Source organism: Thunnus albacares, chromosome 5 (genome assembly GCF_914725855.1).
Source record: "Thunnus albacares chromosome 5, fThuAlb1.1, whole genome shotgun sequence".
Lineage (NCBI taxonomy): Eukaryota > Metazoa > Chordata > Actinopteri > Scombriformes > Scombridae > Thunnus > Thunnus albacares.
This window is the reverse complement of record NC_058110.1, coordinates 23,559,083-23,573,642: the sequence shown is the minus strand read 5'-3', so window position 1 is coordinate 23,573,642 and position 14,560 is coordinate 23,559,083. Positions and strand designations below refer to the sequence as shown.

Genomic DNA, 14,560 nt, shown 5'->3' with positions numbered 1-14,560 from the left:
TGCAGTGTTGGTGTGCCAGCGCTGTGTGACACTTCTACGAGAAAACAACGATACCGCACAGAGAACTACCCCTGCCGGGACTTTAGTGTGTCGAGGAGATTCTCTGAGAGAGTTCCTGTGTTGTACAACATATCTTTGTAGGTTTATTCAGAGTATCGAAGCATTTTATATCCGTTTGAGTTTATCGTTAGACGACTCAAAATGGCTGCGTTGGAGCTATTTTTTTTTTTCAAAGCAGCTGTTGCCTGTAGCGCTCACTCACTGACAGACAGCAGTGCTATTATCTAGATATCAAACTCTTGAGCGCGAAAATCAACAATTATCAGTTCATTTTGATATATTGCAGCATTCTGCTCAGGCTTCACCCTAGATGAGTGCATTTATCTAGAGTAACTTCTAATTAAAACAAAAAAACACACACACACACGCTGTCCAAATAAATGTTACAGATAATCATGCCAGTTGCCTAAGCCAATATCATGAATCAGGAATGAAACATTTCGTTAGATGGACCGATTGGTCAATTAGTGGTTTTCTCATTACCGCCAGGTGCGTTTAAGCCTCAGTGGGCGTGGTTTCAATTCACCTGGGGCACTTATAGTTTCCAGTCGCTTCTCGGCTTGAATGCTGACACATGATGTGAGTTATTGTAGTATAAGAAACTGTTCTAAATATTTTAGTTTACAAACTTAGCAGCCATGAGTTCAACAAAGCCTTACATTGGCTGTAAAATAGGATTAATTTCAAAAGCTCAAAATCGTTACGAGGGCATTTTGTATACAATTGATAAAGTGAACTCCACGGTAGTGCTGGCAAAAGGTGAGTGGTGTAGGCCTGTGCCTGGCAGTTTCTTTGCTGTGTTTTTGCTTACAAAGACAACAGCTCAACTTATATAAGAATGTCGCTTTAGTATTATTAAGCTTTATCAAACTTTTTTTCTGGACTAGTCAAGTGTTTTGGAACAGAGGGACGACTCACTGACAGACCAACACCACCCAAGGATGATATCTATGAGTATATCACTTTCCGGGGAAGTGATATTAAGGACATAACACTATGTGAACCTCCAAGGTCTCACCATGGCCTGCCACCAGATCCAGCAATAGTGCAGGTATACAAGGACTGTATTTCAACACAGTATATCACATAAGTGGACAAAGTATATGTATAAGTATTATGGAGGCTCAGATGATGTTTGATGATGATTGTTTTACTTTTTTTTTTTTTTTTTTTTTTTTCTCCAGTCATCTAGTGCAGGCCCGTCAGGCCCCTACTCAGCTCTTGGACCATTTAGTCCCCTAGGGATGCCCGCCTACAACCAGCTTGCTGCCAGCTCTCTCCTTAATCAACAGTATGCTGCAGCTCTCGGCCTTGGTAAGTCAAAAAGAGCAAATTAAATCTTAGTGAACTAACCATAACCCCACACCCCAAGCGTAGCTGCCTGCTTTTTTAAGTAGGCTGCATAAGTACTGCAGTTCATGATTTTGTTCTTTATGCAGGGCCTGTACTCCCAGGCTTACATGTTCGAAGGGGCCCTATGGTGGAAAAAGCTGTTCAAACCCTCCATGTGGAAAAATCATGGCAGAGGAGAGGTTTCACTGCACCCCAGGAGCAGGAGCAGCGCTGGGAGAGGAGAAGGCCCCAGAGGACCAGAGGAGAAACCTCCCAGACGAGAGGGAGCACCAGAGCCACCAGTAAGCATGCAGTTTTGTAGCAATAAGGGACAAAATTGAATACTGTTTCTATTAATTAACAAATGGCAGGGTCACCGGTGGGACTGATTCATACAATTCTGTGTGGGATGGTTGCAGGGAGTTAAATGTCCAGTTGTGTTAATTGAATACAATCTGAACAGTGAGCATAAATGTTTTACTTGAAAGTGAAGTCAGGCCCTGGTGTGTCCACTGCTCAGCGAGAAACTTCGCAGCAGCAGAATGATGAAAACAGGCCACCTATAAGAAGAAAAGGTAATGGTTACATACAGGTTTCTAAAATGGCAAGAAAAAAAGACTGAGTACAAGTGACTGAATATTTGGGATTTCTTGTCTGATAACAATGATTTTCCCCCTCCCCCCCAATTAATCTTAGGAGCTCGAAGGCGCAGAAACCTTAGAGGCCAGCTGATGGTGGCAAAAGTTCCATTTGCCACCCTTAAGTTTGACACAGATTTTGATTTTGATTCTTCAAACGCCCAGTTCATTAAGGAGGAGTTGGAGAGGGAGGAGCAGGACAAAGTAAATGTGAAAGGTTGGTTCATCAGCCCAAATGCACCACTGTGTTTTCAACTGATGTTTTTTTTTTTTTTTTTTAACACAAAATTTTTCTTGAAGTACCATTCTGTCAGATACTATGACATGCCATTCATTAATACTGTCTTGCAGGCAAGCTCTAACCCCCTAAATTGTTTGTGGGGGAACATAACCCCCCACAATTGAGGGGGTTAGAGCTTGCCTGCAAGACAGTATTAATGAATGGCATGTCATAGTATCTGACAGAATGGTACTTCAAGAAAAATTTTGCATGTGTGTGTTCATTTTGGCCCAGGTTCTCACAATTTAAACAAACTTTAATTCAGGAAAAGTCACATGCACTACATGTTCTGTCTGCAGATGGAAATCATGAGATAGGAGAAAAAGATGGAGAGGAATCACACTCAAATGCAGAGGATGATCATTTTGGACCAAAATGCTACTACAACAAGGCAAAGTCCTTCTTTGACAACATCTCCTCTGATAATAAAGTCAGGTAAACTAGTGATCTCTTTATCCTCAAATTCCAAAAAGTAGTCTCTGCGTATACCTCTTTGTGTCAACCATTGGTTTCAGACTAACATGGGCAGAGGAGCGGAAGCGCAATCTGGAGACTTTTGGGGTCCCTGGACGGTTCTTGAGGGGCCAAGGCTTCAGAGGTGGATATACTGGACGAAGAGGACGGGGCGCTGTTCAGACTCTACCTTCTCTCAGAGCCAGGAGTGGACAGCTGTAAAGGTCAGAGTTGATACAAAGGCATTAAAGTAATGCCCACCCTCCAATGATTGTTTTCCTTATGAGTAACAAATGGGGTTTGGTTACTTTTACCTGTCTAAATGTAATTTTTCTGATCAGCAAAGGCAACTCTGCTGGCACTATATGCAGAAGGATCTGTTTGTGGATTTTTTTGTTTTTGGTCTTTGTTTGTTTTTTCCCCTCCCTTTGGCAGTTACTCTGTCCCCATATATTTATTAGGCCTACTTTTTTTTCTTTTTTTTTTTTTTTTGGTCATTTTGTCCCATTTCAGATATGGATGGCTCACTAAATAGTCCACTGTATGTGACAACATCTTTCCCCTCTGAATGTTTGACTGAAGAGTCTGGTTTTTGTTTTCTTTGAAATGGGAAGTGAATGTTTAAGTTTCTGTTTTGTTTTCAACTACTTGATGAATTTCACCCTAGAATATATTGGTTTAATGTTTAAAGAAGCTCTGCTTTTCCTCTTGAAGTATGTATTATAATTTGTAGCTAAATTTATTTCATTAACAGATGTTTTTTGAACTGTAGATGTAAAATGAACTAGACTTAAATGTATATGAGGCTAAATCTTTTGCAATGCTTTATTTTGTCATATTGACGCAACAAGTGAGATAATGTAAATAAAGTGGAAATTGCTGATGCACTTGTCATGCTTTCTGAGGCTGTATAGGTTACATCATTGTCCTGAGGTCATATTAGTCACTGGCATGTGTATAAGTGAGCATCACATGTAAACTTGGAGATGGGCTATCCTAATGTAGTTAATGGTTTATGTATGATGATTTATGGGATCGTATCAGTGCTATAGTGCACTTAATCAGCTTCCCTGACCAGGATGAATTGATTGTCTTTAGACAGTAAGGTGTCCCTCAGACTCTAATTCTAGACCAGTGGTTCCCAAAGTGGGTGAGATTAATCATCATTGTTCATAGACTATTGTGTTTTAATAACGTTTCACCACATTTACAAAGGAATCGGTGACATTTACATCGACTACGTTTAAGTTACGTTGTCGAACATAACAAACAGAATAAGCAATAGAAACCAAAATCTCTATATTAAAAACCCCGTTTAATATGCGGTTATATAGTCGCAGCTGACGTGACAGGTTACGGTTCTCGGTTGTCATAATAAAACAACACGCTTTCCGGCTCGGGGTTTTGCAAGTAAAGACGAGACGTCCTGTCAGACCTAAAGGTTATTCTCTCTCAACACCTACAGCAGCTCTCATGTTCCATTAAAATGCCTGCAGTGTGTTTTGGAGTTTTGTTTTTGTTTTCCTTGTACATCTTAAAAAGCTCATTTTATTTGAAGAAAATTAAAGGAATACATGTACATCTAAAATATTAACGTATTTCATTGTTTTTTTTTTTGTTTTTTTTTTTTTAGCAAAATGATGTATCTGTAAATCTCACTGCAACTGTAAATGCAACTTGCACAAGTGTGATGTGGAAACTTGAAGCTTCCAGTGTAAATACACTGAGAATGGACTTTTCAGTAAAATAGACATCTTACTACTTTGGAAATTTAACAATATTTGCATATTCATAGGTTATGGGTTCAACCAGGGAGAAAGGGTAGATGTAGTCATAAAAAAAATCAACAAGATAATCTTTTTTCTTTAGGAAAATCCACATCACACACAAACATGTCTGGAGGGGGTCTTTAAACTGAAGATGCTGACAAATGTCAAGTCCATGGTATTACTACTGTACTAAACATGAGAAGACTGTTAATTGTGGCATTTTAAAAAAAAAATTCCCGAGGGAGCTTAAACAACTTTTGCAATCACTCCTCACAGCTGGTCCTCATCGGAGCTTCTGCGTACTGAGCGGCGCGTACAATGTGGAGTGATTGGCTTTCATGAATCAAAGGATGTGGGAAAGTGGTAGGCTACTCACTGTCCGGGCTATACCAAAAATGGAGGGAGACGGATTTCCCTCTGTTATGCAATAGCTTATTATATTTGCCATTATTTGCATGCAGACCTTGAATAATACGTTCATCAAAATCATATGTATAATCACATTCAAAGAAATTAAGCGTTTTCCTATTTCCCTTCCTTGATTACAGACAGCTGACATTGTCAATACCCCTGTTTCCTGGCAATGGAGAAACTATGTAACCAAATAGAAGGCTGCGCTCAAGATAATAAATATTAGAATAAAAGAAGCGCTTTTTTATTTCCCATATGACAACATGTCGGTGGCATTTTCATCGGCGCGCCCCAGAAGTAAAGGGGAGGTGACGCAGCAAACGATCCAAAAGGTAAAAATCTTTACGCGTCGCGTTTGTGATTAATTATTCTAGTCTGGATGGGAGTGTGAGCTCCGCCGCTAGTGCAGACAGAGTAGCCTGTGGTGAATATCAGAAGAAATGGCAACTGGTATTGTAACGTTATAGTCAATTGAAGGTGCGAACCAAACAAAGCCACGATGGTGATGTACTGTAGGCGACCTCCTTATAGGCTCAACACTGGAGCCTTTTTTTGTGCGTGTGTCAGTCTCGCTCCTTTTTCCTGCTAAATGATGAATATTGTTGTATGTGAAATGGATATCTATAGTTAGATTTTGTGACTTGTTTCTAAGAATTTAAAGGAACAACACCTTTGCAGCGTTTTTACAGGTGCCAAGTCCTTGTCAATGGCAAATGTGTCATGATGGACATGCGCTTTGTTGCAAAAAATATATAAGCATTGACTGAGAAAAGGCGGGGTAGTATAGGATGGAGGGAAACTGGGTAAAGCAGGTGACCCACACTCCTCAGACTGCTGCTTTTATCCTTGACTTAACCGTTTACGGATGTTTCTGGTACCTACAAACGCACTACCCATAGCCTACAGGAGACACGGTTTTTCAATCGATGCCCTAATTAAGACTGTGAGAAGCTGCTGCTTCATTTGGCTTCATTATGAAAATAAAAAATGACCCAGAAAAATGTTCTTAGGCTGGTTGAAGTTCTGAGAATCCAGGACAACACCACTGCAATGTATTAATAGGGCATACTTCATAATTTACCATGCACTGTGACTTTATTACTGTGAACTGAAGTTGTTCCATTGTCTCCCAAAGATGCTGGATGAAAATCATCATTTAATACAATGTATAATGGATTACCAAAGCAAAGGCAAGACAGCTGAATGCACACAGTAAGTGTTCTTTTTTTTCTTCCTTAGTGATGCCTTGTAAAAGTGATTAAACAAATCAATGTTTCATTTTGCCTTTTGACAGGTATCAGCAGATCCTGCACAGAAATCTTGTTTACTTGGCCACAATAGCGGATTCGAATCAGAACATGCAGTCACTACTACCTGCGGTGAGTCTGTCATGAGGTTTCAGGAACAGCAGTTAGCTCCTGCCATCTAACCACCTCTCTCACCTTCTCTCCTATTTTTAGTAAATCTTCATAACATCAGACATATTGTAGTCTTGGAGTAGACTAGAATAAGCTAATTTTGTACGGCACAGAAGTAGACGCTTTTCATGTAATTTGTCCACTGATCAAACTATATAACAAAAATATTCTCTTGATCCTAATAGCCTTCACTATTCAAGAGACTGAGTAAATATAAAATAGTCATAATCATAGTCTTTCAATGATTGTTTTAATTAATTAATTTGTCTTTTCACTTTTAGCCTCCCACTCCAAACATGTCTATGGGTCCTGGGGGAATGGGCCAGAGTGGGGGACACACTCCAAGCAACCTCAATGACAACATGGCACCAGGACTGCCCCCCACATCCATGATGCAGAGTCAAATGAGCAATGGTGAGAGTTAATCACAACTGTGCATTGTACAGATGGACTCTGGACTACTGTATGTACACACATACAGCTCCATCTTGTTGTTCATCCCTTGTCTTGAGTGCTCGTCTGATCCTGTCTTTGCTGCATGCTTATTTGCAGATGCCATGTCTTGTCTGTCACAATGCTTCTCTTCATTATTGTCTGCAAGTACCTTTGGTCTGATGTTAAGCTAATGATCTGATAGTCAGATTTTTTTGCAGTTATAACAAGGTTTGCTTTCTGTCTGTTTCTTATCCATTACACACATCATTAATACTCATTACTCTATCCTTGTACAACCATGTAAGCTTCCTGTAAAGATGAACTGAATGTGGTTCCATGATTAACATGATATGGTACCTCATGGGAATGTGTGCTGGCTGCTCTGACTGTGCGTGTGTGTCGTCAGGCCCCAGCCATGCCCCCATGCAGCAGCAGTCTGGTCAGGTGCAGTCGGCTATTCCCTCCACATCCCTCAGCCTGCCAGCCAGCAGCTACGGTAGCTCGGCCTCAGCCTCCGGCTACAGCCACGCTGCGCCCTCCTCCCAGGCCAGCATGATCCAGGGCCCTGGGCCTGGCTATGGCTCTTCCTCCTCTTCTTCCTCCACATCCTCATCCTCCTCTTCCTCCTCCCGCAGCAACCTCAACATGCAGTCCAATCAAGGTGAGCCAGGTATAGAGGAGCCCAATCGCCAGGAGTTGGTCCATTTTTATGGAAAGGAATACTTTCATGCTTATAAATTGAACACACCAAAACACTTAGGACTTAGTTATCATAGATTATAGTCTTAAAATGAATGATATCCCATTTGAATGTGTTCATGACAGACGCCCCATTAATCTTGCACAACACATTTGCTAACGAGTATCCTTCTACTCTCATCAAAATTCCTGTTTAGTCGAGTGTAGCCATCAAAGTAACCAAACACATTCAGTTCATCAGAGAGATTCCTTTCCCCTTTCTCCCTGCTCCAGGCTTTACCTCCTCTCCTAATCTCTGACCCTGAGATGCAGCCCTCCTCTCCCTCGATGTCCATGTGTATTTACTGCACCTCTGTTTATGCACTGACCCCTGACTGCTATGGACCCCTTTTGGCTTTTCCCTATGCCCTGATTGCCATGGACCTCCTCCTGCATTTGTTTATTTGTCAGTTTAATTATGCACATTTCTGCCAGTCTCACTTCAGACAACATTGTGTATGCTGTTGAATACTAACACTGATCCGTGCGTCAAGTGTATCTGTGTATATTAATGTATGAGATCTCTTCTTCCATAATTCCACCTCTTTCCCAGTCTCCATGATGCACCAACAGTCTGCCACTCCACACTACCCCTCAGCCCAGGCTGGGGGCCAACACTATCAGGGACAGCAGGCTATGGGCATGATGGGTCAGGGCAGTCAAGGAAACAGTATGATGTCTCAGAGGCCCATGGGATCCTACCGCTCTTCACAGCAAGGTATGTGGTAAGACTACTCCATGCTACTTTAGTTTGGCAGTGGGCTCAACAAATGTGTTAGTGTGTGTGTTTGAGTGCTACAGTACATACATGGATGTGTGACTAGTGTTTGGAGCTATTTGGACTGAAATAATCAACAGATTTTTATCAAGTGCGGCTATAGATGCCAGTCTCTTACCTTGTCCAGACTGATAGAAATGCTAATTTTGCTACTAAAGCTCCTGATAAGTATTTTCATGTTATTGGCGTTTGACTTGAAAAATCATAAAGTGATAGTGATATTTAAGTTCTGTAACTTTAAGAGGCAGACCAGAGATGTATCACTTGTGTCAAATTAAGTTCCTGTCTCTGTAAATCACTTAACTTGTGCTGTGTCAGCAGGTGCCTAATAATAGTTCCACCCTGTTCTGTTATGTCATTTTGAAAGGTGTAGGCTAAGCACATAGTAGCTCAGATATATAAAAAGGATGGGATACTGTTTCCAGGGCAACAGGCCATGATTGTAAGTCCTCATTCACCCTGGTACACGGTTATCCTTGCATGACTAGGTGAAGTATTTCCAGACTGTGTTATGGAATAGTTGTGTCCACAGTTAAGCTAGGTGACTCACTCATCAGCCATTCCCTGATTGGTCCTGGGGCTGTTGCCGGGGCTCATCTATCAACTGTGGCTCCGTGGCCATATCGGGAATGAACTGATTCTTTTGCTGTTGTTGCAAAAGTTGAGATGAAAATGTTTTTATGGTATAGCTTATCTCTGCATTTGGAAACTTTTGGGTCCACTGTGGTTTGAAAAGTATTAGACTGCGCATGTGTCTTTGGTGCATCTTCCTAAGATGTTTTGTTCTGTTGGTTTTCTGAGTTTGTGGGATAAAATCGAAAGGAAAAGGGAAGGAGTGAAATCTGGAGTTTCTGCACACCACTACCGCAGAGATCAGATTCTCCCTGATAACTGGCTTTCTATAATCCTCTCTTTCTCCCCGCAATTACATCTCATGTAATTTTTCATATAATTCATTGGAAATGCTCCAGTTTAATTAGTGTTTCTAAAATTTGGGTTGGCCTGAAATAGCTTCCTTCACATATTATTTCACCCCATGGACAGTTAATCACCAGTGAAATTCTTTATATTTAATCATAAACTATGAACAAAATTATAACAATAAATTATAATAATAGATTAATTCACTCTATTCATGGTTATTCATAACAGCTTCATAGCTAAATGATGGCTTTCAGTAAAGTTGTTCACAATATCCTCTCTTCTCAATCTTTTATTTTTGTCTTTACTTTTCTTTAATACACACATATTCACACATGCACACACACATGCACACACACACACACACACACACACACACACATGCACTCACACGCACGCACACGCACCTCTTCAGGCTACCTAAATTGCCCAAGTACAACACCTTTAGTCTCCAACTCAGCAGCTAATCGGTCCAACCAACTGTTTAACCAATCGTGGTGTCGCCTGTCTTGCAGGATCTGCACAGCAGTACATGGGACAAGACGAGTTCTACGGAGAGCAGTATGGACACACTCAGAGCTCCAGCGAGCCCATAAACCAGCAGTATTACCCTGATGGTAATCATGCACAGCCATAAACTTCATACACACAGCTCTCAAATACACAAACCCCCATTACAGGTCATGACATTCCCTCTTAGCACCATCCCACAGGCCTGAACCAGATTTACTGCAGTGCTCAAGTCTCAGCTCTTCCTCTCACTCATCATCTTTTTCCCTTATTGGGGAAGACGAAAATATCGAAACAAAATTGCAAAAGACTGTCGTTGGTCTAAATTCTGTTTCTTCCCAGTGTGTCTGTGTCCATACTGTCCCCTTTGGTGTGCCGAAATTTCAGATTTCAGAGAGTGCTATAGCAGTGTGTTGAGGACAGAGCGCAAACTTCCTCCAGGGTGTGTTTTTTTGTGCATTCTGAGTTATTGCTGAAGTAACAAGACTTGACATGTTGTTTGTGCTTGTATTATGTATTATGACTGTATTGGCTTCAAACTGGGAATAATACTTTCTCTACTGTATGTAAATGGGTTTTGATTTTGCAGAGTAGTTTTTGCATGTGTTGAACCATGTTCTCTACAGGTCATGGGGAGTACTCATATCAACAATCTTCATATGGTGAGCAAGGCTACGAGAGGCCCTTTGATGAATCTTCACAGCATTACTATGAAGGAGGTAATAGCTATTCATTTTTGTCATTTTAAACCATGTTTTTTTCTTTTTTTTAGAAATATCTTCATGCAACTTCTCACCTCCGTTTGTCTAAATGTGTCCAACCAAAACTATAGTGAAGTACTAACTCATAGGATTAATAGCTGACATATGTACCTGTGCATATATACCTCCAGGTAACCCTCAGTACAGCCAACAGCAGGCCCAATATCAGCAGGGGTCTGGTCAGCAGCAGCCCTTCAGCCAGCAGCAGTACTCTTCTCAACAAGGCTACAGTGGACAGCCACAAGGATACGGTTAGAACACATGCTATTGTGTGTATTCACACAAACATAAACACACACACAAAACAAATAAAGAAATAAACTGTGTGTAACCGCTCCATTATAGGACCTGGCCAGGGTGGATCTTCCCAGTATTCTCAGTATCAGCAGGGTCAAAGCCAACCGTATGGCTCTTACCGCTCCTCCCAGGGAGGCCCTGGAGCACAGACACAGAGGCCCTACGCCTATGAACAGGTACATGAAATTAGATCATTCTTTCTCAGATTTCTTAACAAAGTACAGATATTTTCTCTACCAAATTAATATATGTACAGTACTGTGCAAAGGTTTTAGGCACTAAAAAGTAAAGTGAGGTTGCTTTCAAAAATAAGGCCATGAATAGTTTTTACTTATTCACTTATTCACTTCATACAAAGTGCAGTAAACAGAAGAAACCTAAATGAAATCAATATTTGGTGTGAGCACGCTTTGCCTTTAAAACAGCACCAGTTCTCCTCGGTACACTTGCGCACAGTTTTTTCGAGGTTCTTGGCAGGTTGGTTGTTCCAAGTATCTTGGAGAACTTGCCACAGTTCCTCTGTGGATTTAGGCGTCTCAGTTGCTATGGTCTCTTCATGTAATACCAGAGTGACTCGATGATGTTGAGATCAGGACTCTGAGGGGGGCATAACATCTGTTGCAGGACTCCTTGTTCTTCTTGTCACTGAAGATAGTTCTTTAGGTCTCTGGCTGTATGTTTGGGGTCATTGTCATGCTGCAGAATAAATTTGGCACCAATCAGATGCCTTACTGATTGTATTGCATTTTGGATAAGAATCCAAACATCTTAAGTGCCTAAAACTTTTGCACAATACTGTATATAATCCTAAAATATATTTGAAGGCTCGTTTTAGATGATGATGATGTGAAGCATCAGTCAAATTTGAATTATTTAAATTAGAGTAACTGTTAGAAATAATGGTATTATGCTTTTGCTTGCCACAACAGGTGCTTCACACTGTGCTTGATTTTATTTTTCTTATGCTGCTCTTTTTTCAAAATAATATGTATGCTGACATAATGCAGTGTATACTAATGCAATGATTGTAAATAACTTAAGGCATAAATACACCTATCCAGAACCCCCCCATTCCCTTCAATTGAGAGACTATGATCTAAATGTTTTTTCTACTGTTTCAAATCCAACTCATGATTAAGTATAGACTATCAGGGATTTTGCCGCATGTAGGAATAATAATTAAAAATGTACTTTTATACTGTATGTCTGTCTCAGTGGTAACAGGAAAGAACATAAAAGCGAATAACACAATGTATGAAACCTCATCTAATCTCTCAGTGTAAATCTTTTTTTACATTGCAGGGTCAGTACGGAAATTATCAGCAATAAGGTACCACCTTGTTTTCCTGATGGAAGAAAATGAAAAAGGAACGGTTCACCAGTGATGTGCTTGGCTCGGTTTTGGATTAAAAGATTTGGCTGCATCATATTTATTATCCTCTCTTTAATCATTATTCTATATAAGAAAAAATAATCTAGTCAAATGTGATGCTTTCCTCATCTGTACAGGGATGTAGTTGAAGGTGTAAAGTGCTACTGGTCTCCTTACAAAATGTCCAGGGTGCTCGTAGAATCAAGACAGTTAATGTAAACCTTTCATATGGATTAAATAGGGTATTAAAAAGGAAATGTTAAGTCATTAATTAAGTCTTAGCAACTTGCCTATATCCTTATCTTTCTCTTTTGTCTTTGAGTTTCACTTTGTCTTGATCTTATCCCCTGATTTTATAGTTCATTTTCTTTTACAAGCTTCTTTGTTTTTCTTCTGATGTAAAAAGAAGGTCAATGGCTTTTGAGATTACAAAAAGCAAATTAGCCTTGAAAGAAATGTTCCTTGATGTTTATCGAATAGACTAGGTCCAGCTCTTGCTTTAAGTCCTAGTAGAGACACTGTTATATTTCATGATAAGGGAAATTAATTTTATGAAGGTGAAAACATTGGTCCTGAAACCTGACTCGATCAGGGGGTTTGTCTGTTAGTCAAACTGTGACGTGTTGCTGTGTGGTCTAACATAATGTGTTTTCACTCTCTACATATGTCTTACTGAGATAATAGACACAATAGGTAGCTGACTGTCCCAGATGTAAAAGCGTGTATCATTGTCCATGATAATCATACATTGTGGTAGTATTTTTTACCCTATATAATTTCAGTGGCATTGATCTGCACAGACGACATTATTGTGCAGAAACAAGAGGGCTTACACTACTCCACTACTCTGATGCCATTCAGTAACAATTAGACATTAAAACACATTACCACTTTGTCTACACTTTATTTTGCAGTGACAGTGTATGTATTGTCCTATATTTTTTATTGTAGTGCGACTCAAGCTGTGTTTAAGAAATGATCCTCAAAAAGCCAAAGTAACACAGGAACAGAGCAGTAATGTGTCCTGCACCTCTACTTCAATAAGTGCAATACACTCAGTCATGTTGAGGTTGGTTCTCATGGTGAATTTACACTGTATATCATTATTTGTAGTTTCAGACACACAATTATGGCAAAGACTAGGGATGTTTTGTCTAATATTATGTTGCAGGTTTCAACTGATGTGTCTTATTTAGGAAAATTATTTTCTGTATTTACAGGACTTAATGGACAGATTATGTCAGATTGTTCATCACAAACATAAAGCCTACTACTGTTTTTTTGTTTTAGCAAACATTTTTTATCTTTTGTATTAGTTGAAGAAATTATGTTGAAAATAAGACAACATGTGTTAAAGGGGTATAGAAGTTACATTTTTAGATAAGTGTGTATGAATTATATGTCGTATTTTACATATTAATTTATTTATGTAATTTATCAGTTTATCTGCCTGTGATTACAAAATGGGCATACATTATGATGTTTATTTATTTTAAAGAAGTCAGACAATACCTCTGGTCATTACACTGTTTCTTACATAAGTAATAAGGATTATCAATGTGATGGTGAGGGTCCACCTTTGCAGTACAGTATATCCTGTAGTAACTCAACTTACCTCAGAGGGGTAAAATAACACAATAGTTACAGTCATTGTGCAGGTTTAATCAAGAATGGGAGATACTTGGCTGTCAAACAGCTAAAATAACTATGTACCACTCAACGGTGACAATCACAGGCTTCTCTATACTACAATGAATCTGTGTCAGTGTTTCATTTTACTGTACAGAACAAGTATGGCAAGTCTTTTACAGTTTGTTGTAGTCTGTCATCACTGATTTGGGTGGTATGCCTTGTTTGTGTGTATCTGTGTGTGTTTTGTGTGTGTGTGTGAGAGAGAGAGAGAGAGTGAGTGAGGGAGAGAGAGAGAGAGAGGTTTGATGTGCATAATCCAAATATGAATGTTATCTTCTTGTCTATTGCAAGACTGCATTGCCTGATATTTTCTGCTGTCTTTTGTTACTGTTTGTTATATAAAATAAACTGGCATTCACCTTTTGTATGTCTGCATTTTGTTTATTTATTAAGCTGTCAGAAGTAATTATTATTATCAGCATATATTTTTTTTTGTATAGTTATTTGTATTCTGTTTTAGTATTATCTATTTTCAGGTCATTTGTGCATTAGTAAGAGGTTCCTTAATGCTCTCAAGTTCCTGTAATTTTAAGTGGGTTGTAGCCACAGTATATGGTTGTAGCTAATGTCATTTAGTCAATGAAGTAAGTGGTATTTCTGTCCTAATTCCTTTACTCTCCTTTCCTAACCTTTTCCTGCTGCTAGCACACATTCCAGCACAGAAGGTGGCGGTAGATGACCAAAACAAACGCATA

General features: G+C 39.6%; 2 protein-coding genes across 3 annotated transcripts; both read left to right on the top strand.

Moving 5' to 3' along the window:
* Positions 1–566: 566 nt before the first annotated feature.
* Positions 567–3,646, top strand: lsm14b (LSM family member 14B). The gene is made up of 8 exons (XM_044351602.1): positions 567–819; positions 948–1,111; positions 1,245–1,374; positions 1,500–1,694; positions 1,881–1,967; positions 2,089–2,247; positions 2,610–2,745; positions 2,826–3,646. The coding sequence occupies exons 1-8, from the start codon at positions 699–701 to the stop codon at positions 2,983–2,985; spliced, it is 1,152 nt and encodes a 383-aa protein (XP_044207537.1). The 5' UTR covers positions 567–698; the 3' UTR covers positions 2,986–3,646.
* Positions 3,647–5,125: 1,479 nt separating this feature from the next.
* LOC122981937 (calcium-responsive transactivator-like) lies at positions 5,126–14,228 on the top strand. 2 transcript variants are annotated; one of them, XM_044350813.1, is made up of 11 exons: positions 5,126–5,275; positions 6,079–6,155; positions 6,238–6,322; positions 6,643–6,775; positions 7,203–7,457; positions 8,088–8,252; positions 9,749–9,850; positions 10,370–10,462; positions 10,636–10,755; positions 10,850–10,977; positions 12,104–14,228. In XM_044350813.1, exons 1-11 carry the CDS (start codon positions 5,207–5,209, stop codon positions 12,128–12,130), a joined length of 1,254 nt encoding a protein of 417 aa, XP_044206748.1. In that variant the 5' UTR covers positions 5,126–5,206; the 3' UTR covers positions 12,131–14,228. The 2 variants fall into 2 exon arrangements, with proteins under 2 accessions (XP_044206748.1, XP_044206749.1); XM_044350814.1 differs by lacking the exon at positions 9,749–9,850.
* Positions 14,229–14,560: the final 332 nt, after the last annotated feature.